This window comes from Gavia stellata, chromosome 13, assembly GCF_030936135.1.
Source record: "Gavia stellata isolate bGavSte3 chromosome 13, bGavSte3.hap2, whole genome shotgun sequence".
NCBI lineage: Eukaryota > Metazoa > Chordata > Aves > Gaviiformes > Gaviidae > Gavia > Gavia stellata.
This window is the reverse complement of record NC_082606.1, coordinates 1,628,655-1,653,572: the sequence shown is the minus strand read 5'-3', so window position 1 is coordinate 1,653,572 and position 24,918 is coordinate 1,628,655. Positions and strand designations below refer to the sequence as shown.

Below are 24,918 nucleotides of genomic sequence, written 5' to 3'. Positions count from 1 at the left end.
GGAGGTGCTGAGGCTGCCAGAGGCTCAGGTTGGCCTTCCAGTGCAGGGGGACCTTAGCAATAAGTCAGGTACTGCTGCATGAGTTTGGAGTCAAAGAATTGAGATTCGGCTCTTATCTAGATGGGCATAAACTAATTGCACTCCAGACAGTTCTCCTGGTGTCTGGCTATTGGCAGCACTTTCACGCTTGGTGATTTAGCTCTGGCAGAAGTTTCTCCCCTTCGGAGCCCTGTATCAGCTGTCTAGCAGATGGAAGCTCCTGTCGAAACTGGCAGTGGATGCGTTGTTTCATTGATCTCCGCCAACAACAGGCTTCTGTGCAGGGAGGCATCTGACTGGGCTGTAAACATAGGTGCAGGCAGTAGGTAAAATCCACTTGTGTGTGGATTGTTTCCTGGTTGCCAGCCCCAAGGGACCAGTGTTTTGGATTCCAGTTTGGCTGGAAGCAGAGCAGTGTGGCAGTTGGTTTTTGTTCCCTTGAAGGGGCCGTGTGGGCTCTCTGGAGGTGTCTGGAGCTCCAGAGCTGTAGTGCCCTGGACGTGGATCCTGACCAGCAATAACAAAGTGACATTTTGAGGCTGGGGGTAAAGTCTGAGGGTCTGGGATAGCTTCTGCTGTCAGCTGAGAGCACTGTGGAGCAGCACAGCATGTGGTTTTGCAGGCCCTTGGCTGACCTGACCTGCTTGTGTGTGGTTTCAGGTGCAGGTGATCCCATGGGTGCTGGCAGACAGCAACTTTGTGCGCAGTCCGTCGCAGCGGCTTGATCCCAGCAAGACGGTGTTTGTGGGGGCTCTGCATGGGATGCTGAACGCAGAGGCCCTGGCAGCTGTCATGTATGACCTGTTTGGAGGGGTGGTCTATGCTGGCATCGACACGGACAAGCACAAGTATCCCATCGGTAAGTGGTGATCCCACCAGGATCAGCAGTCACCCACGGCATGCTCTGAGGTGGCTGCAGCAGTGCCCTTTGCTTGGACCCTCAGTGGGGAAGACTGCCCAGGGTGCCAGGCTCTGCCTCCGCGTGCTCTGGGAGCAGATGTCCAGCCAGCCTCTTCCATAGGCGATGCTTCTCGCCTCCTGGATGTGGGGAGGTGAGACAAGCCTTCGGGAGGGCTGGCAGAGCCAGCATGCCTGGGAACTGCAAGGCCCTAGATTGTTCCAGAGCAGCTTGAGGTTTTTAATACCTCTTTAGGCATTGCTGAAGGGTTTTCTGCCCTTGTTCAGTGCTGTCAATGTTAGATGCTGCTTTAGCTGCTCTTCCATCCCCAGAGCAGAGACAGCTGTGGGTCTTGCCCTGGCTTCTGCTGTCTGTCAGGGCAAACTCAGACCTGCTGGCCCTTCCTGCTGGGGAGGTGCCAGCTGTTGGGCAGCAGGAACAGGGCAGGGCTGTGGGCAGCTCAGTTGAACCAGCACTTGTGGGCAGTGTCGTGTCCCCACTGGCCTGTTTGGTTCCCCTTCAGCACGCTGTTGCTTTGGGCTTCCAAGGCAGCTGGTAGCACAAGTGGAGAGGCTTCCCCTGCTCTCCCGAGTGGGTCTGCTGGGTTACGGCATGTCCACCTCAGCTCAGGGCATCAACTTTCCTTGGGTCAGAGAGCTGCTGGGGATGAGTGTGACTCTTGAACAGCACTCCCCTCCTCTGATGGGGCTGAAACTACAAACTGCTGCAGGCAGCAAGTCTGCTGCCCATGGTTCAAGCTGCTGCCCTGAACCATGACCTCTGGTCAGGTAAGACCTACTCTGCTCTTGTGGGTGGAAAGGATGAAGCCTCTGAGGTCCCACCTCCCAGACAGGGCCGTGTGTTTGAGAAGGGCAGGTCATGAGTGCAGCCCCTATAGTAACCTGGAGAGCATCCCTGTCCCTGTGCCCTGCTGAGACAGCCTCCCAAAGGGGAATGGAGTGCTTGCCACGCATGTCGCGGGAGCTGAAACATCACAAGTCACAGCATGTCCCCTGTACCTCCCTGGTGGCTTTATGGGCCAGGCGGCAGCACTGAGGTTACTGGTCTGTGTGGGAAAAACCCTACAGCTTGAGCATGAGGACCAGCTTTCCAGGCTGCAGTAAGCTGTGTACTTAAGAAGGGACTGTGAATCTCCTGCATGTTGCCAGGCAGGAACAATGTCAGAGTTTGGTAGCACAGAGCTGTCGTCTGCTCATCACTGTCCTTGGACAGCTTTCAAGCTTGGGTTTAGACATGCCTGTGGTGCTGCGGTGCTCTAGCACTGAAGTGGCTTTGGGGGACGACGGTCCCAAGGGGTTGGGAATGGAAGTAGAGACTTTAAACAAATTCTTAGTATGACCTCGGATGAAGTCTTGCACACCAAACTGTTGTGTGCTGGCACTGGGAGCTCCTAGAGCATGACCTTAAAACCTCCTGTGGCTTCATGCAGAGCCCAAGTTGCTCCCTCAAGTAGGTGAGACCTCTGGGTCCCAACAGGAGCCTGGCACTTCCACCCTTGAAGTTGTCTTAAAGTTGCAGAAGTATGAACTCAATTTCAGTAACTAACTGTACCCTGACTTTGTTAGTGTTGATTGAAGCATCTCCTGTGCTGAGATGCTGCCTCAGGCTTGCTTGACTGCTGGCCCTGGCTTGGCAGAAGGCTCCTCAAGGGAAGACCACTGTGTGCCGAATCATCTTGGGTAAAGGATGATCCTGTTGCAGGCATGTAGTGTGAGAAATCAGTGTCTGGCTGTAGTTATGAGGAGCTACCTTTGACACAGATCAACTGGTCTGAGAGAAAGCTGTTGCCCAGAAAACTTTTGGGGGTCCCACTAGGAGCTGGAATTGACCCTCAGGATCCCTCTGAGTGCAGCCACAATTCCTGTGCACAGTGTAACCCCAGACCAGATCCAGGCCCTCCAGCCTGTGTCCTGTGTGATGCTACAGGAGAGGAGTGGGTGGGTTCTGGGTAATGCTTTGCACTATGGCTGTCAGTGGTGAGCTGAGCTCTAGCTGTCTGCCAGTATGCCAGGACAGTTTCATAAAAGCCAAAGCTCCCCTTACACCAAGAAAAGAAACCCGTAGGTAAGCACAGATATGCTTTCCTGGAGCTTAACAAAACTTGGCTGGAAACGAGTGGTGCAGGAATGCTGCTTACTGGCAATGAAGCTGCAAAATGCAAGGCTCCAGGATGAGTGGGAGGCTTAAAATAAAAGCTGCTGAGCTGTCTCCGCACCGGCTTATTTCAGGTGTGGGCATGGAGCCCACTGCTGTGCTGCCCTCAGCTGGCTGCTGCCAGTCCACCTGGGAGCACCGCTGCCCGTAGGCCCACATCTTAACCAGCCTGGAGGTGTCTGGGGAAGAGCCCTTCTGCTCCCAGCTGCCTGCTGTGCTTTCCTCCTGCCTGGGGAGGGAGTCAGGCAGAGCTGCCAGGCCTTGGATATGGTCTCCCTGCAAAAGCTGCTTCCTTGCCGGTGGCTGAACTGCACCCGGGGAAGGGGTGGCGCTGGCAGCAGCTCACACTCAGCCTCCACCAGTTCCCGCTGTAGGTGCCGGATCAGTCTAACATTTGTGGTCCGCCTTGTTCCAGGGTCTGGCCGTGTCACCTTTAACAACCAGCGCAGCTATCTGAAGGCAGTGACCGCTGCGTTTGTGGAAATCAAAACTACCAAGTTTACTAAAAAGGTGAGTGGAGCTGATGGGGTGGCCCAGGGAGCTGAGTCTGTGTGATGGGTGGCACTGCTGGGAGCGCCATGATCCCTGTAGTGTGTCCCTGTGGAGGCAGAGGGAGGTGGTGAACTGCTGCTCTGCCTGCTATGAGGGGTGCTGCTGATAGATTTGGGGTACCCAGGGTGGTGGGTCAGTGCCACGGGGACTGCCCAGGGAGTGGGCAGTTGCCCCCAGCACCACTCCGTGCCCACTACCTGGTTCTCTTGCAGGTTCAGATTGACCCGTACCTGGAGGACTCCATGTGCCAAGTCTGCAGTGCCCAGCCCGGCCCTTTCTTCTGCAGAGACCAGGTAAGGCTTTCCCCCGCCAGCTGCGTTTGGCTCCTGGTTGTCATGCTTGGGGGGGATTCCTTGAGGAGGAGCAGGCTCTGCTGCCCACATCAGTGTTCGCTTTACTGTCTGGGGATGCCTGTTGTCCCTTACTGAGCGGGGAGGATGAAGCATTCATGCGAGAGCCCTGGGTGGGCCCTTGTTTTGGAGGAGGTGCAGCCCTCCTGGGGGGCAGCTCCAGTGCATGCCGGGAGGCAAAGGCAGCTTTCCACCCTGCCTTGAGCCAGGGATGCCGCAGCTCCACTGGTGCTGTGCCAGAGCATCAGGGCCTGCCCTGTGCAGCGGGCTGCCCCTGAGGGGAGGCTGCTGCTCTGCCCACTGTGACAAGCTGGAAGTTGGAGTGCTGTCACCCTGCAGTGGGTCTTGGGGCTGCCTGAAATGTAGGGGACTTTAGCTGACCTCAACTCACTGTGGGTGAAGTTGCTCGGCCAGGGTCCGGCAGCTTCCCGCAGAGTCTGGATGGGAGATGAGCAGCAGTGCGCTCTGCTCCGCTGGGAGAGATGGCGGTGGGAGTGCAGCCAGTGCTGGCAGAGCCCGGCTGCTGCCCCTGCCCCTGTCCCTGCCCAGGTGTCGGGCAGAGGGGCTGCAGCCCCTGCCTGCAAGTGCCCCCAGGAGGATTCTTCTAGCCAGTGCCCAGATCCTGATTTTTTTCAAACCTCTCTTAAGCTGGAAGCTCAGCACAACATGCCCTCTGGCAGCATTGCTGGAATTCCTTGCTGGAATTCCCTCCCTCTGCTTCAAAGATCAGCTGTGCTGGTATGGGCTTGTGGGCTGCAAAACTGGGGAAGGGTGGGATGCCACTTCTCCGACAGGCCAGTGTCCCTTTGCCTTGCCTTGAAACCCCTGCCCCACAGCGCTGCCCCTCTGCTTTCCCCACAGATCTGCTTCAAGTACTTCTGTCGCTCCTGCTGGCACTGGCAGCACTCCATGGAGGTCCTGCGTCACCACCGCCCGCTGATGCGCAACCAGAAGAACAGAGACTCCAGCTAAGAGGCCGCCGAGGCTCGGGGGCTGCCGCAGGCGCAGGAGAAAGTCCTTTTGTTAACCTGCCAAGTGGAGAGCGCACGAGCGTGCCTGCTGGTGCCAGACCCAGGCTGGGAACGCGCTTCCTGAGGACTAATGGGGAAAAAAAAATCTTACATTCACGTTTGCACTTGCTGGTCTTTTTGTTTCTGCACTAATGCACAGTGAATTTTGTCGGGTTTTGTTTGGGGGTTTTTTGAGGGGGGGGGAGCGCCCCTCAAGTGATTCTGCAGTTCCCAGACTTTGGTTCCTAGTTTGCTGACGAGAAGCAAAAAAAAAAAGGGCCACGTGTTGAGAAGGTGTTTATGCAGATGCCTTCACCTAGGTTTTTTTATTTATTAAAGGCGCTTTTTTACATTCCTTGCAATACTGATGGTAATAATGCAGGTCTCATTGGCTCCATTTTTTGCAGTTGCCATACAGTGCCTTTCCATTCATTTAACCCCCATCTGAACGGCATAAACTGAATGTTCAGCTGGCGTTTTTTACTGTAACAACAAGGAGACTTTGCTCTTCATTTAAACCAAATCATATTTCATATTTTACGCTCGAGGGTTTTTACCAGTTCCTTTTTACACTCTTAAACAGTTTTTAAGTCGTTTGAAACGAGAGATTTTTTTCTTTCCTGGCAGCTTTTAACATTATTGCAATTTGTGTCTGGGGGCTGCTGGTGGAAAGTTGTAAATCGAGGGGTTTGCAACAGAACAGGACGGGCTTTTTTTTTGGATTTGAAACTGGACCAGATAAACGATCTCTGAGCTGCTGTATATAGTTTTAAATAGTTTGTTGCACTTTTTTAAGTTGCACTTAAGGGGGGTTGATAGAGGTTTTTAATCACAAAGTCACAGGACTTAACTTTTCTTTTGTAACTAGCTAAAAAAGGGCTGCGTTTCGGTGGACAGATGAAGGTTCATAGGAGCCCTTTCTCTTAGAGGGGACAAGTACTTTTCCTTTCCTTTACGAAATGTACGGAGTAATGGTGCAGTCGACTGAAATGCTGCTGCTGGGATTTGAGAACTTTAATTATTATTATTTTTTTTTACTTTCCCCTCTATCGGAAGCTGTGTGCCAAAGAACCAGTGTCATAATTTCTCCCTCTTTTTTTTTTTCCTGCTGAGCTGATGTTGCATTGTTGCATATCCCAGCTGCTCTTTGTGGGGTTTCGTGAAGCTGTGTGTGAAGTCTCTACCTCATTGTAGTATATGCAGGCAAGACTGCACTCTCCTACAGACGCGTGGAGTAAGCTGTGGTGTAGTTTTTGGCACATAATAAACACGTTGCAGCAAAAAAAACCACTCTCTTGTGGTCCTTGCTTGTGTGCGACATCTCTACCCCACTGAGGGCTGTGGTGTCTCTTATCCTCAGTGCTCAGTGTTGGAACAGCTGTGAGAAGCGGAGCCTCAGCCTGGTGTGGTGGGGAACATACGGATGCTGTAGGTGACTCTGCTGGAGGGGGGGGGCTCTCTGCAAGGTGCATTTTTAGGTACCAGTTACCAAAGGTTCCTTCAGGGGCTACCCTGAGGTACAGTAGCAAGTTAATGAGGTTAAGTGGAGTGTCCCACCCCCTGGGTGCATTCCCACCCTCTGTAGTGGAGGGGTGACACCCTGGGGGGGGGGGTGTTGAGAGGGGAGATGGGCTCCTGTGTGCAGTGGGGCTGCTGGCAGTAGACACCCTTGGGTGCCCCATGAGCCTGGAGGTGGGGCTTTGGGCTCCTTCCTCTTCCCCCTCACTCCTGCAGTGAGTAACTCTGCAACCACCCTGGGGTGGCCCCCCCTCATTTTGGGGCTGGGTGATGCTCCCATGGGGCCAGCCCCCCATATGGCTGGTGTGAGTTTGTGGGTGCTCTGTATTGTCCTCCATCAGGTGTGACCAGCTGGTGTTACCCAGGGCACCTGCTCCCCCAAAACTGCCTCCTTGGCTGCGCTGGGGCTGCTCCAGCCCAGGGGAGCAGAGTGGTGCTGAGGGCGCTGCAGCGCAGGACCCGCGCCCTGGGGCTCCCGGCCAGGCCCCGCAGCCCGGGCACCGCCCCATCCCGCAGCGCCCTGCGGCAGTGAGGGACGCGGTGCCAGCGGGCGGCGGGCGCTAGGACCCGGGGCAGCGCGCAGACCCCGCCTCCTGGGGCCGAGCCCCCTCGGAGCCCCGCCCCCTGGGACCGAGCCCCTTTGGAGCTCCGCCCTTGCCCGCCGCTGCAGACGTCCTCCGCGCCGCGGGGGGGCGCTGTGGGCGCCGCGGGCTCCCGGCGGCCCCGCGCGCCTCCCGGCATCCTTTGCTCTCTTTCCGCGGCCGCCGCCGACATGGTGGGTCCCGGCAGCGCCCGCCGCCGCCATCCGCCGCCATCCGCCGCCGGGGCCGCTCCGCCCGGGGCGCTGAGCGGCTCCGGGGAGAGGGGAGAGGGGCTGGGGCCGGGGCCGGGCAGCCTGGGGAAGGGGGGACCGGGGCTGGGGTGAGGCGTGTTGCTGAGGGGCCGCGGCCCGGGGGAAGCCGGGCCCGGGTTGCCGTGGGGCTCCGGCGGGGCCTGACCGACGTTTCCCACCCGCCCAGGGACGCGTCCGAACGAAGACGGTGAAGAAGGCCGCCCGGGTGATCATCGAGAAGTACTACACCCGCCTGGGGAACGACTTCCACACCAACAAGCGGGTGTGCGAGGAGATCGCCATCATCCCCAGCAAGAAGCTGCGGAACAAGATCGCGGGGTGAGACGCGGGGCGGGGGGAACCGCGCGGTTCGGTGCGTGGCGTCTGGACACGGGTGGGAATTCCTGCCCCGACCTGCATTCGAAAGTGATCACGGTCTCGCCCGTGGCCTGGTCATCGATAGTGCAGGGAGAGGAACGCCGAAAGCTTTCCCGTGTTTGGGGGGGTCTGTCCCCTCCCAAACCCTGTTGCTGTCGGACACTTCTCCGTCCCGGATGTTCCCTGGAGGCGGTGGGACTTCAGCGGTGGGGCAGCGCCGGGGTCGGCGGTGGGACCTCGGCGATGGGGCAGCACTGGGGTTGGCGACGGGGGCTCCATCTCCTCAGCCTGCCGCGATTTTGGGAGTGCGAGGGTGGATAAGGGAGACGCAGACTCTGGGAGCATCAGGAAGTGCTGGATAGTGCTGTGTCCCCCACAGGTATGTCACCCACCTGATGAAGCGTATTCAGAGGGGACCCGTCCGAGGCATCTCCATCAAACTACAGGAGGAGGAGAGGGAGAGGAGGGACAACTACGTCCCCGAGGTAAGGCTCTGTCTGCGCCCGAGTGCCCGCTTTGGCGTCTGTCCGTCCTGCCTAGAGTTGTCTTCCCCATTAGTGGCCCCAAATTCCTTTCAAACAAAACCTCAGCCATTAGGAGCTGAGGAGGGTTTGCGTTGCAGAAGGCTGAGGTGGATTTTGGCCTCGTATCGGGGCGCTCCCTCAAAAAGCGCTGCCTGGGGTGGGAGGAGCAGCTGACTTCTTGCGTTTTGACTCTGCTGCCGGTCGGCAGATGATACCCCTCCTCTATTTTCCGAACTTAAAATAAGGAAAAATAGAACTTGATGGGGTGCAGGAAGATATTTCAGAGTGGCTTAAAACCTGCTGTACAGCAGATGTCGCTGAAGAGGGGGAATTGGTGAGACCCCCTCTCGTCTTGAACCTGCATTTGCAAGGGCTGGAGGTCTCACCTGTGACCCGGTGGCTGATAATGCAGGGAGAGGAGCTCCGAAAGCGTTTCCCATGTTTGGGTTCGATCCCATCGCTCCGAAACCTTGTAGCCTTCAGACATGGCGCTTCTCACCCCTCTTCCAGATTTCCCTGATCGGCTTCTGGTAGAGCTGCTGACTTCTGTGCTGCACAGAAATGCTCGGTTCTGTTACCTCTGCTCTCCTAAACTGTTGGTGCTGGGGTTTGGTTACGGGCAAGGTTATTTTAGCAATGACGCGGGAAGAACAGGTACAGTGGTAGGATGTCACGGGAGCCTCGGCAGTGCGGTAAGGCGGGCTGGCGCTGTCACCCCCGCTCGGAGATCTGCCTCAGGAATGCCTTTGCTGCTTTGCCGCCTTGGTTTCGTAGTCTGAAGTGAGGTGATGTGGCTCTCCACAAGAGACCAGGGTTCCGTTTGACTCCCTCACTCCTAGCAGCTAGAAATGATGCGTGAAACGCCGGCAGCTCCATGCAGATCCTCTCACAGATTGCTCAAGGCCCCAGATTTTGGGTGTCAGCACAGTGCTGACCTGCACAGCTGGTGTCGGAGGCTTGGAGGAACCGGCCAGGGCGACTGTCCGTGTGTTGCATGTAGTGACCTTCCAGCTGCCTCTCGAAGGCAGGACAAGGTGGTGGTGGTGGGAGAGGTCACCCCCAGAGGGACCCCGAGCCGGGAAGGCGTGTCCGTGCTGTAGTTGTCGATGCAGCATTAGCTGAACCTGCGTCGCTTGTGGTTTCTTACAAAAATACTGGTGTGACATAGCTTCTTGGGGATGGAAACGTGTAGACATCAAGGTTTGGGGTCCAGAGAGGGTTGGAGGAGGTTGTTCTGGGATTAAAGAGCAGGAGACCTCAGGTCCTGGGGGTGGGATGGCCCAGGTGGTCATTCGGCATTGCTGTCTGGCTCCACAGTGGTTGGGCTCCGGCCTTGGGGACTCGCGTCGCAGGACGAGTGCGATTGTCGGTGGTGACCACCGGGACCGGTGCAGTTGTCGACCTGACCATGGCTCCTCTCGGCAGCCTTGGCCTGGAACTGGTTAGGCCTCGGGTTTCCGAAGACTGGCCGTAAAAGAGGCTCTTCTCGCAGTGTGGAGCCTCTCTGCTGCCAGATGGCCTCTCGTGGTGTTTTGGCAGGAGAGATGGACTCCATCAGGGTCCTCCTGGCTCAGTCTATTGCTGGAGCCCTTCCCCATGACAGGCAGCGAGATCTTGTTTGCGGTGGGATGGCACCAGAGTGGATGTGTGGGGACACCCCGGTGGCAGCAGGGACGTGGCTGCGGGGCCTCGTCAAACTGCATCCATCTCTCCTCTGTCCCCAGGTCTCTGCCCTTGACCAGGAGATCATCGAAGTGGACCCCGACACCAAGGAAATGCTGAAGCTCCTGGTGAGTGGCCCCAGCTGTCCCCCTGCCCGGGGTAACCCTGCCAGGCTGGCGGCGTGTCCCCAGCAGCGCTCCTGGGACCCCGAGGGGCTTGATGGTGTTGGCTGAAGGCTTCAACACTCTGGGCACGTGGCGGGGATCCCTCTGCCCTGGGACCTGCAGGCGGATTAATTCCCGTACGGCTCTTGGGAGGGGAGAGGCAGGGTGGCTTTGCCCGGGACCCCACTAGCAGGTTGGGTGTACTCCTTGCCTTTCCCTCCTCCCGCAGCACCCTAGGGTGCTGACCCAGGGGCCTCCTCGTCAGCTCTTGCTGGGTGGAGGTGAAGGGGGTTCGCCCGTAAAAAGACCAGATTCCCCCCACCAATGAGCTGATCTCCGGAGCGGGGTGGTTGTCTTCGCTTCTTTCTGGAGATGTGAATCCACCCTTCGTGCTGCCACAGCACCTTAACGCTTCCCGCTCTCCTCCCGCGAGGAATCTGCCTCTGCCCTCGGTGGGGTCGGGTGTGGACGGTGGGCAGGGCGGTATGACCGATCCCAATCCCGTGCTGTTTTCCAGGACTTCGGCAGCTTGTCCAACCTGCAGGTGACACAGCCCACGGTGGGGATGAACTTCAAAACGCCCCGAGGAGCGCTCTGAGTCAGTCGCTGTATGTCACTTTTCCAATAAACGTGAGGAAACCATCTCAGCCTGCCTGGTCTTTAGAAGCCTGCGTCCCCAGGGATGAGGAGGGAGGGCTGGTTCCTCGGGGTGCCGCGGCCCAGATACGGGTGTCCGAGGCTTCAGAGGGCAAGGAGGACTCAACACCTTCACGTTTGCTGGCATCTTTTTGGGTTCTTTCCTAGCTGTTTGGGGTGTGAGGTGCAAAGCTGTTATTTTACAGGCTCTCCTGTTCTCGGGGCGGTGGGAGAGGATGACCGTGGTGGCTCCTCGGAGCTTGCCAGAGCTCTTTGCCCTCAGCGCCTCCCGGGTTTGCCTGCGCCTCCTCTGAGTGGACAGCTCGGGGGTCATGCTGTGCCAGAATAAAAGTTGCTTTTTATAACAGCGTTGGTCACTTTGAAGTGCTTAAATGAAAGGAAAAAGCTTATCTCTGGTTTTCTTTCTCAGAGGGGAGCGAACCCAGCCGAGCACAGCGCTGTGTCTGGGGATGGAGACAGGCCCTGGTGAGGCTTGTGCTGTCCTGCCCGCAGCAAGATGCTCCATCCAACAATTTCCCCATGGTGCAACAGGCATGGAAGAGTTTTGGGGTTCACCCCCCTGAAACTCCTGTCCTGCTATGCAGAGGCTCTGCTTGGAGGCAGAGGAGACCTACAGGTCTCCGCCTTGGCTGTTGGCAGCATCCAGCACCACGACCTGCGGGCAAGGGCACCCTCGGCAAGGGCAGGCGCTCCTGGCCACCCGGCCGGCCGCAGGTCCCTGGGTTTTCCCTCCCTGCCTGCGTGACCGGCTCCAGCACGACGTGGGTTTTGCATAGGGGAAGGCTGGAGCCCTGCGCTCAAAACCTCTGCAAACCCACAAGAGCTCCCCGCGTGCCCGGTAGATCTGGGGCCAGCCCCTGCCTGTCCTGCCAGCCCCGCGACAGCACTGGGTACCATCGGTGAGCGTGTACCACAGGTGGGTGCATCTGTGCTGTGGGGTGACTCCTCCCCTCTCCCTGCAGGAGAGGTCCCTCCAAGGAAAACTACCATTTGCAGCCACATCTTGAATCCCCCAGCACAAATAAAAAGACAAAGGATTTGTGTTTTGGGGAGAAAGTTTGCTGTGGAATTTGTTTTAAATAGTTTTTTAAAGAAGAAAATGTTTACAATAAATGTAGCCAGGTATTTAAATACACATTGAATGTGCTGAGCTGCAGTCAGGATAAACCAAGCAGGGGTGATTTATAAATCCTCGTAAGTACTACAGAGATTTAACTCAGAATTTGCAGCTCAATACCACCAATCTCTTCACTATTTAACTAAAACACAGGGAGAACGCAGACTGACAGGTAAAATAACCATCGATCCACAGAAGAGAGCGAGCAAGGAGGCATCCCAGCGTCTTAACTATAGGATTGAATTTCCAAACACGACCGATAGCTCTCTGGCAGTGAAGTTTTTGATGCGAACAGCCACCTGTTACTTACAATTTTCTCTTTGTTTTAGTCTTCACGTCAGAGTAAATGTTAATTTCTTTCTGAATCCAATACGCCGCGTAGCCCGAGGTACCAGGAATGAAATCGCGGAGCTCTCCAACATATTTCTTCATGTTGCGAGCAGAGGCGTAGCCTACGAAAGGAAAGAGTGGGGGAACCCTGAGCTCCTCCGACTAAGGACGATGGAAAATGCAAAGCGTGGAGGGGAAGGGGGCAATTCCAGTCACACCCTCAGCGTTTCCGCTGCTGTAAGTACCAGGAGGAAGCAAGGAGCACACGGGGGGGTCCCTGCTTCATCCGCAGTCGTTTTCAGGCGTATTTTTCACTCCTTAAAAATCTACCGATGCCGAACATTACCTGTCACCATGTTATTCATCGGATATTCCTGGAGGGCACGGTATGGAAATTCCCCCTGAGCTGGAGCTCTGGAGCCTGTTTCTTCTTCGCGGCTATATTGGGGGAAAAAAATCTGTGCATTATTACCTATGTGTTGGGGATATCTTGAAATTTGGGAATGCGTCCAAATCCTACCGCCGAGGGCAGGAAAATACCTTTCGGCCAGGTCTAGCACATCCTCCTCCACTTCTTCCTCACAGCCTTCTCTCACCACCTCCGGTTCATCCGTCAGATTTTTGTTGGGCTGTGAGTATCAACACAGAGTTGAGTTAAAATTGTGCCCTGGGTACCCTGCAGAACGCTAGAGACGTGGTGCGAGAGAGCGGTATTTTTAGGACTTGTCATTTCAAGCATAATTTAGAATAAAATTTTAAATCTAATCACATTTTTGCTTCAAAAGTCCCGAGAAGTTGCTTTGAGAAGAGAGTGGGCAGTGTCTCGGAGCTACACAGGGAAGGAAAATGCCACACAAAAGGGCTGAGCTCAGACCTCGGCCAGGGGCAGCCCCGGAAGGATGTGCTGGGGAGACTGGATGTCTGTCTGGGTGAGGGAGAAAATCCCTCCTGTGCGTCCTGCGCTCAGTCTGGTGCTGCGTCCCTGGGATGTCACGCTGGGAGGGACACATGTAGAGGAGCAAGCACAAGAACATTTGATCCCGTATTTGGGTTGAGGGTCTGGGATGAAACCCAGGGTCTCTTAAGTTGATACAACTGATATTTTTTTTTAAGCTACACCTCCTGTAGTATAAATTTATCATTTTACCTGTTCTGCAAGGGAATCATCCGCCTGCTCCCAAATAAAACTACCGATTTTCCTTCTGATTTCTGCCATGAATAAAAAATAAATGACTGTGAGAGCAGCAAATAATGAGACTGTGCAGCAGTCGCTGCCTGTGCAAGCCCCTGCTTCTCGCAGGTGCTAGCGAACGCAGTCGGGAGCCCTGGCAGGAGCTCACTGCACAGCGCTGCTCGCTAATGCAATATGAAAGATGGAACATTAGTTCCTCTGTCCCTGGGGAGGAAGAATCACTCTCAGCAGAAGGCAATTCCCCCCACCTAGAGCAGAAGTAACTGGAGGTTCTGGTTTGCACCCCCAAAAGGCTCCACTCACAGGGGAACCCTCAGGGGAGCCAAACCCTGATGTTTTTTTATCCCTGACCTTCTTGCAGGCAGGCGGGTGGCAGGACGAAGTGGCCCAGAACCACGGACGGCTTCGCTCCCACGCCGGTGCTTGCCCACGCAGAGAGGTAACGGGCGTGAAAGACCGTAGCTCTGTCCTCCAAGTAATCGAGGCTCTCGTGTATTCTGGAAAAGAAAAAGACAGCTGGTTTCCAAAGGTAAACCTGGAAAAAAAAAAAAAAGCCAAAAAGTTTAGAGGGATATTGTCGTTAAAACTGATGGGTGGCTGAAGGATTACAAAAAATCTAAGCCAGTTTTAAACAATCGTGTTAAAAGAAGCTGCTTAGCAAAGCCTGCTGCAGAGCATTGTGAGAAAACATTGCAGTTCCCTTTCACATAAAGATATTTACCTGATACTGAATATATAGAAATACTCACTCGCTGGAGGAAGACCCTGAATAGGCTTTCCTTGTATTTGTACAAATGTTCTTGAGCTCTCTGGGTTTTTTTTATATTAAGCAAGCAGAAGGAAAATAGCAATTCAGCCCTTTTCCAGCCATTTTTAGCCTCACACCTGCTTACAGAGCTAACTCACGCTGGCTTTTTTGCACCTGGTTCCTTGAGAACGGTGTTGCCTCTATTTTAAACCCTGAGTTTTCCAGTAGATCAATTCAAAGGTAGCGAGAAAACCAGTGCAATTAGTTTAATTTACGTCGGAGTTAAGCTAGCCTAACATGTGGATGGTTTTTTGCAGCTGCTTTCTGTTTTGTCTAGTTACCGTTGAGCGTGGATGTCAGTTTTCAGACCCCACTAAGCAGTAAAACCCTGGCAGGCCTGCACGAGGCACTTTAAAAACACCACCCTGACTCTTAAAGGATGTCGGCATCCATTAAATACTTTACATTAAATACATTAAAACCATTATCTATGCCTTCATTGATGTTTTGCTCTCTACAGGCATTGCGTGGAGAGGGTTCAACACGAGCGTGCAACGGGGCCGCAGGCGTCTCCCAAGCAAGGAGGGTGCTGCCGGCATGGGGGTGACACAGAGGGGGACAGCCAGGGGACACAGCCCACCTGCGGGTGTCCGGGTGGGCGGCGTCGCTGCTGAAGAGGTAGTCGGCGTCCCGCCGGTGGGCAAGCACCCCACCGCTGGCCGCTGCGGGGGGAAGAGGGGGTGAGGAGGAAGGTGGATGCCTCGGCATGTCCCCACTCCAACACGCCCGGGTGGACTTGGGGTGGCCCGGGATGGGGCCAGCTGCCTGGGCTGGTTGTGGGGCTGCAGGGCCAGGCCCTGAAGTGGGAGCTGTGATGGGCCCCCCCCATGCCTGTGGGTCTCCTACCGCCCCATTGAGGGCCCTTCTGGTCTTTTCTTCAGCGTGGGGGCACCATGCCCTGCCCCAGCACTTGGGGGGGGGCTGCCAAACCCATGCTCTGCCCTGCTGTGGGGGGCTCAGCCCTGCTCTGCCCCACTGAGGGGTGACAGGGCCACACTGTCATTGCTCCCCCACTGAGGGGGGTGACAAGGCTGTGCCCCCACTGCTCTGCCCCACTGAGGGGTGACAGGGCCATGCTGCCATTGCTCCCCCACTGAGGGGGGGGACAAGGCTGTGCCCCCACTGCTCTGCCCCACCGAGGGCTGACAGGGCTGAGCTGCCATTGCTCTGCCCCACTGCTGGCTGAGACGACCGTGCCCCCACTGCTCTGCCCCACCATGGGGCTGTGTCAGCTCCGTGCCCCACTGCTCGTCCCCGAGGCGCCGCCGGGACCCCTCACCCCACAGCTTCCGCGGGCCCGGGCTGACGCTCTGCGAGAACCAAGCGCGGCGGCCGCGGAACATGGCGGCGGGAGGAGCCCTGAGGCGCGGCGGGGCGGGAAGGGGCGAGCCCTGAGGCGCGGCGGGGCGGGAAGGGGCGAGCCCTGAGTGGCGGCGGGGCGAGAAGCCCCTGAGGGGCGGCGGGACGGGTAAGGGGCGAGCCCTGAGGGGCGGCGGGGCGGGAAGCCCCTGAGGGGCGGCGGGGCGGGTAAGGGGCGAGCCCTGAGGGGCGGAGGGGCGGGAAGCCCCTGAGGGGCGGAGGCGGCGGGAAGAGGCGAACCCTGTGGGGCGGCGGGGCGGGAAGCCCCTCAGGGACGGCGGGGCGGGAAGGGGCGAGCCCTGAGGGGCGGCGGGGCGGGAAGCCCCTGAGGGGCGGCGGCGGCGGGAAGGGGCGAGCCCTGAGGGGCGGCGGGGGGGGAAGCCCCTGAGGAGCGGCGGCGGGAACCCGAGGGGCGGCGGGCGCTGAGGAGAGGCGCGGTTCCCCGAGAGGCGACGGCCGTTTCCAGGGCTGCGTGTTCCCCTCAGTCGTTCAGGCACCGGCAACTGAAGCCACACGGGTTTCAAACCGCCCCTCATGAGGGGTCCCGGTCCCAGCCCCCGCTGCCACCTCTCCGTGCCGGTCTGCATTTGGCTGAGCGACCTAAAATGGCTGCAGGTGACCCAGACCTACTGCGCAGCTGGGCTACAAGTGGGGCTGCCCCAGGATTGCTCAATACTGGTGATGCTCCACCTCCCCTGGAAACCCTCCACGGCCCTGACCAACTCGTGTCACCCCTGGAAAGGGGACAGGATGAGCTGAGGGCATGGAGGAGATGGCGTCCATGGCTGACTTGCCCTGGAGAAGGCAGTGGCAGAGCTGAGCAGTGTCTGACGGCCTCAGTCCTCTCCACACCCTGCCCCATCTTCTGAACCTCTTCCAACTTCTGCAGAAAGATGAAGCAAATGGGTCCTGGCTCCTTCCCTCTGTCACATGCAGGGAATCAGCTCCCCTGGGATGCTCTGCGTTCCTGTTCTCTGGCAAAAGAGGAGGCAGCAAGAAGAAGACTGTCTCCTCGCCTGGATTTCACGGCCTCCCATGCTGTCTGCTGGATTGGAGCCTGGAGCTGCCTGTCAGACCCCATCCCCTTCAGATGGCACGTGCTTTGTGCTGCGGAGGGAACAAACCATCCTGCCAGCCAGTGTACGATCATGAAACAGGGCAAGTCCAGCCCAGCAGGACACACGGGTGAGACACAGCCATGTGAGGGCTCAACCTAGTCTCCTCCACGCTGGGATTTTCTGCATGGCCCAGGAGAAAGATTTACTAGTGCATATATTTAAGCAAAGCTGAATATGCCCCAAATGGTCAAGTTAGGTGTCAGCAGTACTGAAAAGTGATGCAGAAACCCCTTGTCTTTGATTCTTACTCATTTTTCATGAAGTTTTTACACAAGCTGAAGAATTACTTCTGCTTGCACTCACCTTTCCATGAAGGGCTTGGTAACACTGTCAAATTAAAGGGGACAAGGTAAGGTAAGGCAAGGTGTTAGGCCGTGGTGTAAGTGCTGTGTGGCACAGGTAAGGTCAGTTTAGTTGAGCTGAAATGGGCCAGCCTGTGTCAAGCAGCCGGGGCTGGCCTGGGGCTGTGCACTCTTCCTCTCGCAGACACCGCATGAACGTTTTGGCAAAACCACTCTGCGGATATTCGCCTGTGCTTGCTGTGGTTTGCTTGCTGGAGAGGGAGCCGATCACAAACTCATTCCCACAGGGCTGGACCTGGGGCAGCAAAGCCAGGATTGGGTGTGCAGTAGCATCTCTTTCGCTTGGTTCCACTTTTCTCAGAGGACATCTGTATTCAGCCATGTGTCTTGAAAGATTTCCCCCTCCTCTGGCACCCCATTCCTTCAGCTTTTCTCCCTACCAGGCAGGAACTGGTGAAGCTTCAAAAAGTCCAAAGAGATGTGACGTTGAAGAAGCTGGTCTTCAAAAAGGTTCTCCGAAGTTGTTCTAGAAGTTGTTCTCCTAAAAACACCTGTATTTGGTTGATTCGGGAAATCATTTGCTTGCAGTAAAATTGCTTGTATTTCATAAAGCACAAATGAGGCTTGTTTCGTGCTTTAAACTTGCCCAGATATCCCTCAACAACTCCACCTCCTGGGAACTTCTGCTGAAAAGCCAGCAGCAGCCACGCAGCTACACCCCACATACCTCTGGACCCCCACCCCCAAGCTGGACCCCAAGGATAAAACAGAGGAGGCTGTTCTAGATATGGTCCCAAAATTCAGCTGTTAATCAAAATTAGCCAGCCTCTGGGATCGGCATGCATCATTCTCCCCCCGAGGGGGGATTTTTGAGTAAGCTGTGAAAATATTTCCTAAGTAAGACCACAAAAAGCCCACAGATGTAATCAGGGCAAAGACTTCCCTGGTGCGGGAAGCTGTTGATGTAAGTTTCCTCTGGAGATGGGGTTGTCTCACGTTGCCTGTGCCGCAGCATCTTCAGCTTCCACAGTCAACTCCACTCATGTCCGAATTAGGATGAGGATTTCCTGGTGATGTGATCCACCTGGCTGTTACTCTCTGATGCTCTTGAGGATAGTAAAGGTGAAGCCGAGGCAGTGGTAGGCACTTTGGTGGCTCTCCATCATCCAGAGGAGGAAGCAGGGATGTGGTCCATGACTCAAGCCACCTCAGGCTCTCCCAGCAGGCTGTGCTGCCCCACTGGAGTCTTTGGAGGAGAAGCCCAAACCTTTTCCCCCCCTCCCAGATCATCCTTTACCACAGAAGGACCACTGCTGGGGCTGGTGCAGCCCCTGGCTGCTCTCCAGAGCATGGGCTGGCGTTGCAGGCCGAGCTGTGCGGTGGCTCCGGTGAGTCCTGCTGTCCCACGCTGGCTCACAAGCTGGGTGACGAGCGTTTTGCATGACCCAGCCATGACATCCTCACCTCTCCTGGTTTGAATGCTCCTCTGGTGAGTGCAAAGTCCCCATAACTGCACCCTTCACCCCAGCAACCTGTCACTTGTAGCAAAGACTTTGTCTTCAAGGTAACTATCTTGTCAAGCAGTGCCAGGGGTTTGCACAGGACAGGTATTATTCTTGTGCATCACAGAAAATGTGGTTTTAATGGAAAAAAGCTATGAAACAGGCCAAGATGCCTCAAAATCTTGAGTAGGTGTTCTGTGGCACCAGTCACAGCAAATCTTAATACACCGAAGAAGAGACGTGCAATAGATCAGATGCACTGGGTTGCCAGGACTCCTTGTTCACATCTATGAGATCTGCACTAATGAGATCCTCTTTGATCCAACAGTCACCAAATGATTGTACTGACTTCTTCATAAAAGGCTGCCAGACTCTACCAAGTAGCGCCATTTTAGTGTAGCACCATCAAACCCCTGAGGTACAGCATACGACTGGCCCCCAGCAGGGCTTTTCTGTTGAGTCAGCCACTTGCAGAAGAGAAAACAAGAAATGAAAGTTGCAGACATGTACGTCTGCTTCCCCTCAGCCCAGCTTTATACCATGCACTCCCGAGAAGCATCAGCTGGCATTCTCCCCCTTTAAGCAGGCACCACATCCTGCCCATGGCTCCTTTTCCTCTCGGCCAGGTTTAAGATCAGACCCAGAGTCCCCATGGTCACTTTGTCCCTTTTTTTTTTTTTTAACCTTGTGCCATCTCTTCAGAGCGACTCAGGAGCCTGTGGCCAGGCAGATCCCACATAAACCTTTAATTCTTTTTTTTTTGACAGAAAAGCATTCCTGCACCTTCTCAGCAGGATAAAAAAGTGCACCTGAGTACAGTGCCACCACCCTCCAGATCCACCCACAACCCAGTGGCCATCAGAGCCCAAGAAATCAGCTCAGGTTGTCATAGGACTCTGAAGAAACATTTTAAAGGACTCCAGTGGAGTCTTCTGATTTTATTTAAATAAAAATCCTGTACAATTCTAAACACTGAAGAGCTACAATTGTTTTTTAATCAGTAATGTGGACATTTATAGCTATGTGATCAAAAAAGCCTAGTTTGCATACTGCTTTCGGTGACCAGTATTTTAACAATAAGCTTCATTGCAGAATTCCTTAATAAAGTGGGTATGATGAAGAGCAGTCATCAAGTGAGATGTGAAGAAAATACAGAAGCTCAAGATTTTGATCTGCAAGGCTGAATTCTTCAGACCTGCGTGGGGAAAAGGAGATTGACATCAGTCACTCTGTTCACACCTTCAACTGTAATTATTTTAGGAAAAGAAGCATTTTCCTCAAGGGAACTCTGACTGCAGAGTCCCAGCTGCAGGCAGACAGACCAACCCTCCAATTATATTTAGATAAAAATCCTGCAGAAACTGCTTTTCCGTCCCTTCCTCGGTGGGGTTTCAGAACTTGACGAGCAATCCTCAGCCAAGACGATCCTTGCTCTCCACCCCAAGCACCAGCTGCACAGATATTTTCCCTTTATCCTGCTCCCAACTCCTCCGCCCCAGCTCAGTAAATCCTTGTCCCAGACTCTAGCGAAGTCACCAATGTCCCACCTCCAATCCAGCTTGGTTTCCCTCACCATCGGTGACCTTCACGCTGACATTCCACCACAGCTGCTCCTCACCACCCCGCCGAGTGGGCACAGCGCACCCAGGCCCTGCCCTGGAGCCAGGTTTCCATCCCCACTGCCCGAAAGAGAGTGACAAACCAGAAGAGTGGCTGTATGTAATTTTTCAGAGCTCTGTCACCTAGAAGCGTCTGCACAGTATCAAATGATGTGTCCATTTACCTCAGCATCCCGTCTCAAGCGGCAGTTAGAAGCAAACACTTAAGCACTTAGGGCATCCCTTCTAATTATCCTTCCAATCCAACCATTTTTGGCTCTGGGAGATCTCTTGAGCCTTTCCCCAGCATCACACCTCAGCTTTTCTGCTGCAAGTTAAGAGCGTATCTTCTGTTGTCCCCCACTAGAAAGATGGAAAACTGACCTCCGTTTCCTCTTGTCCCCAGAAAACTAACATCCCTCCTAGCCTTTGCTGCTCTACAGCAAGGAAGGGCTGGAGAACTTTAGAAGGAGAGCACCATTAGACAGCGACAAAGGACTCGGATCCATCTACGTCTTCCCAATAAGAAATGCCCAAGAGAGGTTTTTCTGATTTACAAAGTTCATTTGACTCATCATTCTGTCTGTCTAAAAGCCATCAATAACATTTTTCTGATCCAATGTGGAGAGCATTTCAAGTGAGGTCTTGCCAAGGCTTGTCCTGGGTGCAGTTATTAGTTATCCAGCCTGTACCAGGTACGTAACTAAGGCATTTCAACCAGCATTGCAACTATGCCGCATATCTTTAGTTTCTTCTTTTCCCCATCAAGGGTTAAACTAGTATTTACCTGATTGCTAAATCCAGATCAGTTATGCCCAGATAGTTTGAAGAACCTGGAGCACTCAGACTGTGATACACTGCTGGACCAAGACTGCTTCTGGCATGGCAGCAAGGCACTGGTCTGTGCCTCATAAATCCCGCATTACCTAGCTGACACGCCGCAGGGTTAACCAGCCTGCCTCCCCCCAGGCCACGGGGATTTCCAGGTATGGCAACTTCCTCCTCACCAGACAGGAGATAGCACCGCAGGGTCTGGAGAAGCACTAGAGGACCTGTGACGATGCTGAACAGTATCTGCCAGACACGCCAAAGACACACAGGGAAGTTTTGCTCCAAGGGGCTCCTTTTGAGCCAAGCAGACTCTTGTAGGCAAGGCGAGGCTGAGAAGTGGCCAAAATAGTGGGTGGCGAAAAGGGTGTGGGAACAGCCCCACTCCCAATCAGCAGCAACACTATAGATATGGGGGGTGGTGGGGGGTGGGGTGGGTGTTTGGTGGTTGCTTTTGTTCCTCAACTCTGCAAGCTACAGACTTTCCCCTACAGAAAGCACGCCACGTTCCCCGTATCAGCACAGCATGGAGCATCAGCTTAACTCACCATGATTATCCCAGACACAACTTAGAAGTCTGCATCTGCAAGAAAGAAGGGGAGAGGGTTAGGCTTTGGGGCAAACAACCAACACCACAAGCCCACCCCTGCTGGAAACAGCCCCAGTGCAGTGACCAGACAGCTACCCTTGCTTGGCTGTCTGCTTGCTGCAGCAGGCTGGGTCACCGCGATCGGTCCCCACTGCTATATCCTTCTTTATATTCACCAAATATAAAGCCAAAAATTGCTGCACGACCCATCTCTTTCTAGGCAAGTTCACCCAGAAGGAGATCACAGAGCTCCACTAAGAGTCATCAGACACAGTATAACCAAATACCTACAGATAATACCAAGGCAAGTCTTCCCTGGCTGCTACTAACTCTTTCACGGGTACGTATACACAGCCTTTTCAGCAGCCCAGCTGAAACAAAGTTAATTTTCCATCTATAGCACACAACCTTCAAAATCCACCCCATTATAGCACCGTGTTTCCCGAGAAGGGAAACAGAGACACTGGCAGGCTATAAATTAAAGAGCTCTGGCTTCTGCACGCAAACAGCAACAAAGCTTGAAGAGGAAAGCACACAATACCCCATCGGAACGACTGCGGCTCTCTGAAGGCAGAATGGGCCACCCTGCAAACGTAGACGTCACCCTTCTGGGGGGTGAACGGCGCATACACCAGGCGCTGGAAATACCACTTGTCGTTGAAGGACATGTCCGCGTACTTCACATCGCTCATGGGCTCCCCGTTCTTGAGGAGGGTGATGTCGATCTTCGGAGGGTGGAAACCACTCACGAAGCAGTTGAGGGTGTTTTCCTCTCCCTGCCTGGCAAGCGTGCGGGAGTACACCTCCACCTTCGGTGCCTCTGGAGAGCGGGGCAAGGGGGTAGTGAGAAGCAGAGCTGCAGTGGGCACCGCCGCAGAGAAGCCACTGCCCGCCCATCCGGGCACGGTAACCAGTACCCTCACAACACCCACCCCCCCAGCTCACCACAGTAACAGGGCCCTCACCGCCCCGCTCCCCGGTACCGGGCCCCTCACAGCACCTCCGCCCATCGGTAACCGGTACCCTCACAGCACCACCCGCCCCCCTCACCCCCAGCAGGGCCCTTCACACCGCCCCAAGCACTCACCATCCGCCTTCGCCAGGCCGACCAGCGCGATCAGCAGCAGGACCCCCACCTTCAGCGCCAGCCCCATGGTCACTGACCGCTCCGCTCCGCTCCCTTCACAGACTGGCCCGCTCCCTCGCCCGCCGCTTTTATAGCCCCTGCCGCACGCGGCCAATCGCCGTGCGGAAATGCCTACGCGTCATCAGTCTCCAGGCTGAGGGGGAGCTGAGAGGTTATACGAGCTTGTCCGCGGAGTTGCTTTCGGTTTCGCTTTCGCTTCGGGCCTGAGGCACCGCCCGGGGTTTGGCGGGCCCGGAGCAGCCCCGGTGCCCGGCGGCAGGTGGGGCTGTGCCCCAGGCCCGGGCTGCCCCGCCCGGGGGCCTTTCCCGCCGGGGGGCCATTCCCGCCCTTGGCCTTCACCTCGGATGGAGGCATCAATGGCGTGAGGCTGTACTGGGCCCCAGCTGCTGCTCCCCCGCGCCTTGAGCTGGACACCTGCGGTCAGGAATCCCCGCTGGGAGCAAGTCACAGAGCAGTGGCTACAAGGTGCTCACCTGCCTGCTGCTCCTCACCAAAAGGGGGGGAAAAAACCACCTTTTGTGGAGGATTTTGCAGCCAGGGCCGCTTTCACGCCAACAGCCAACGCTGGCACAGCCCGGCCACCTTCCTTTCTGAATCTCGGCTCGCTTTCTTTCAAAGCCGGCGCGTCAGCGTCTCGGTCCGGCAGCTGCGGGATGGATTGGCTCTGCCATCTGAGCGCAGCGTGGATTCCCCGACGTCAAACACAAGAACCCAGAGGTGAAAGAGGCGGGTTTTCTGGTGCCTTGTCCAGAAAAACTGTGAGCAGCGTAGTTTGGCGAGGCTGGGTACGCCTCCGAGCGGCTCTGTAACACTACAGGCACTGCTTAGAGAAGTACAGCAGCTTTGAATAGCAACGTTAAGAAAACCAAGGTTAAAAAAGGAAAATGAACCAGTATTAAAAAGCATGTAGATATTTTATACATCTAGGAGCTTGTCTGGTTGTGGTTCCACAGGTCATGTACTGCTTATCTTTAGAGCCACTGTTTCAGACTGGGAAGCAGATGTATATTGTCCTCTATCTAGCTGTGTAAGGATTAAAAAGTTTTAAAAAAAAAAAAAGAAAAGAAAAGGAAAGTTACTACTAGCAGGAAGAAAACAGTGGTGTCATGGAGCTCCTCTAACACTGAGCTCTTTTAAGACTTATCATCTTAATACATCCCATTTAAAGACCTACCTTTAAATCAATAAAGCATGCACGGAGAACATCCCCCACCCAAAGGCAGCAGGTAAATCAGTAGAGACTGAGCAAAGAAAAAACCTGCAAACACTCATTATCAATCCCCACGGGACCAGCTCTGAGCTGAGCTCTTGCTCGGTTTGTTGGCTGCCCGGTGAGCGGCGCCGGCAACCACGCAGCTGCTGCGGTGTGTTTTTGCTGGGAGATAAGGGGACGCAGCTGCTGCTGGAGCCTTATCAGGGATCTCAGGGCTCTCACAGAAACAAGCCCTAACTGCTGTGTGGAGGCGGCTGAGCTTGGCACCTGGGGGTCACCCTCGAGGCCTGACCCTGAGGCAGGCCTAACTCTACCCAGGTGAGCAATCCTTTTGGTTTGAGGAGGAATAATTACACAAATAGCTGATTGCAGGACACAGACCCTGTCTCTGCGCTGACAGCCGGGCTCTGCCTTTTGGGAGGGGAATCCCTAGAGATGATTCCACCATAACTGGCAACTCCCGGCAGGCTTTCCCCATAAAGAGAAGCTGAACCACGAGTTTCTTCCACGTGATGTTTCTAAAAAGCCACGCTGGTTTGATTCGAACAGCCAAATCATACTATTTTAGGGCGCTTCTACTTTTATTAGCGGAGAGAAATATTTTAAGGAGTGCGTGAGGTCTGACACAACTGAGGCACTCCCGACGTTTGGGGGAACAAGGGCAGCCCGCTGCACTTCGCGGGATGCAGAGATTTACAGCATCTTCGCCTTAGCTTTGCTCCCCTGTGCTTTCAAATCTACCGCTGTAAATGTCCGAGGCACACTTCCAGCTGGACCGATCACATCCCGCTGGTTTTCCATGACTGCTCAGAGGAGTATCGGTTTGGAAACTCCATGGCTGGCAGGAAGCGATGAGAACAGTGGAAAAAGCCGGGCTGGGGTTTTCCGTGCCCCGAAACACGCAGGTGTTTGCAGTTTTACACCCCCTTTCGCGGGTGGGGTCCTTAAACCTCAGCTCCATCCCCATCCCTGCTCCACGCACCACCGGCTGTCCTGCCCGCGTGGGCGGGGCCTAGTCGAGGGGGCGGGGCGAAGAGACTGCGCAAGCGTGGGGCC

At 55.3% G+C, this 24,918-nt stretch overlaps 4 protein-coding genes and 2 non-coding genes across 9 annotated transcripts in view; 4 read left to right on the top strand and 2 right to left on the bottom strand.

Annotated features, from left to right (window-relative positions):
• CPEB1 (cytoplasmic polyadenylation element binding protein 1) overlaps positions 1–4,986 on the top strand; it is a 41,395-nt gene extending 36,409 nt beyond the window's left edge. For all 4 annotated transcript variants that reach the window (XM_059823877.1, XM_059823876.1, XM_059823878.1 and 1 more), the window contains 4 exons: positions 700–898; positions 3,528–3,622; positions 3,877–3,957; positions 4,876–4,986. In XM_059823877.1, the coding sequence (XP_059679860.1) occupies positions 700–898; positions 3,528–3,622; positions 3,877–3,957; positions 4,876–4,986 (486 nt within the window). The remainder of the gene's footprint in view (positions 1–699; positions 899–3,527; positions 3,623–3,876; positions 3,958–4,875) is intronic.
• A 2,296-nt stretch (positions 4,987–7,282) lies between these two features.
• On the top strand, positions 7,283–10,744 carry RPS17 (ribosomal protein S17). The gene is made up of 5 exons (XM_059824049.1): positions 7,283–7,317; positions 7,562–7,713; positions 8,132–8,237; positions 10,001–10,066; positions 10,620–10,744. Exons 1-5 carry the CDS (start codon positions 7,315–7,317, stop codon positions 10,698–10,700), a joined length of 408 nt encoding a protein of 135 aa, XP_059680032.1. The 5' UTR covers positions 7,283–7,314; the 3' UTR covers positions 10,701–10,744.
• On the top strand, positions 7,787–7,914 carry LOC132318057 (small nucleolar RNA SNORA71). The gene has a single exon (XR_009484276.1). It is a non-coding gene; the product is annotated as a small nucleolar RNA SNORA71 (small nucleolar RNA).
• On the top strand, positions 8,633–8,762 carry LOC132318058 (small nucleolar RNA SNORA71). The gene has a single exon (XR_009484277.1). It is a non-coding gene; the product is annotated as a small nucleolar RNA SNORA71 (small nucleolar RNA).
• Positions 10,745–12,182: 1,438 nt separating the features above from the next.
• Positions 12,183–15,549, bottom strand: TERB2 (telomere repeat binding bouquet formation protein 2). Its single transcript, XM_059824178.1, has 7 exons — positions 15,486–15,549; positions 14,787–14,868; positions 13,750–13,895; positions 13,354–13,415; positions 12,747–12,835; positions 12,553–12,644; positions 12,183–12,328 (listed from the first exon to the last, which is right to left on the bottom strand). Exons 1-7 carry the CDS (start codon positions 15,547–15,549, stop codon positions 12,183–12,185), a joined length of 681 nt encoding a protein of 226 aa, XP_059680161.1.
• Positions 15,550–19,390: 3,841 nt separating this feature from the next.
• Positions 19,391–22,683, bottom strand: B2M (beta-2-microglobulin). Its single transcript, XM_059823935.1, has 4 exons — positions 22,590–22,683; positions 22,044–22,322; positions 21,462–21,496; positions 19,391–19,682 (listed from the first exon to the last, which is right to left on the bottom strand). The coding sequence occupies exons 1-3, from the start codon at positions 22,654–22,656 to the stop codon at positions 21,483–21,485; spliced, it is 360 nt and encodes a 119-aa protein (XP_059679918.1). The 5' UTR covers positions 22,657–22,683; the 3' UTR covers positions 19,391–19,682; positions 21,462–21,482.
• Positions 22,684–24,918: the final 2,235 nt, after the last annotated feature.

Excerpts from the sequence above, each read along its gene's own strand:
- B2M (XM_059823935.1), bottom strand. The coding sequence starts at position 22,656 with ATGGGGCTGGCGCTGAAGGTGGGGGTCCTGCTGCTGATCGCGCTGGTC. Across the intron at positions 22,323-22,589 it reads CGGCCTGGCGAAGGCGGATG|AGGCACCGAAGGTGGAGGTG; the intron begins GTGAGTGCTTGG and ends CCCGCTCTCCAG.
- TERB2 (XM_059824178.1), bottom strand. The coding sequence starts at position 15,549 with ATGTTCCGCGGCCGCCGCGCTTGGTTCTCGCAGAGCGTCAGCCCGGGC. Across the intron at positions 13,896-14,786 it reads GCCCACCCGGACACCCGCAG|AATACACGAGAGCCTCGATT; the intron begins GTGGGCTGTGTC and ends TTTCTTTTCCAG. Across the intron at positions 12,836-13,353 it reads ATGATTCCCTTGCAGAACAG|CCCAACAAAAATCTGACGGA; the intron begins GTAAAATGATAA and ends TGATACTCACAG.
- RPS17 (XM_059824049.1), top strand. Across the intron at positions 8,238-10,000 it reads GGGACAACTACGTCCCCGAG|GTCTCTGCCCTTGACCAGGA; the intron begins GTAAGGCTCTGT and ends CTCTGTCCCCAG. Across the intron at positions 10,067-10,619 it reads AGGAAATGCTGAAGCTCCTG|GACTTCGGCAGCTTGTCCAA; the intron begins GTGAGTGGCCCC and ends GCTGTTTTCCAG.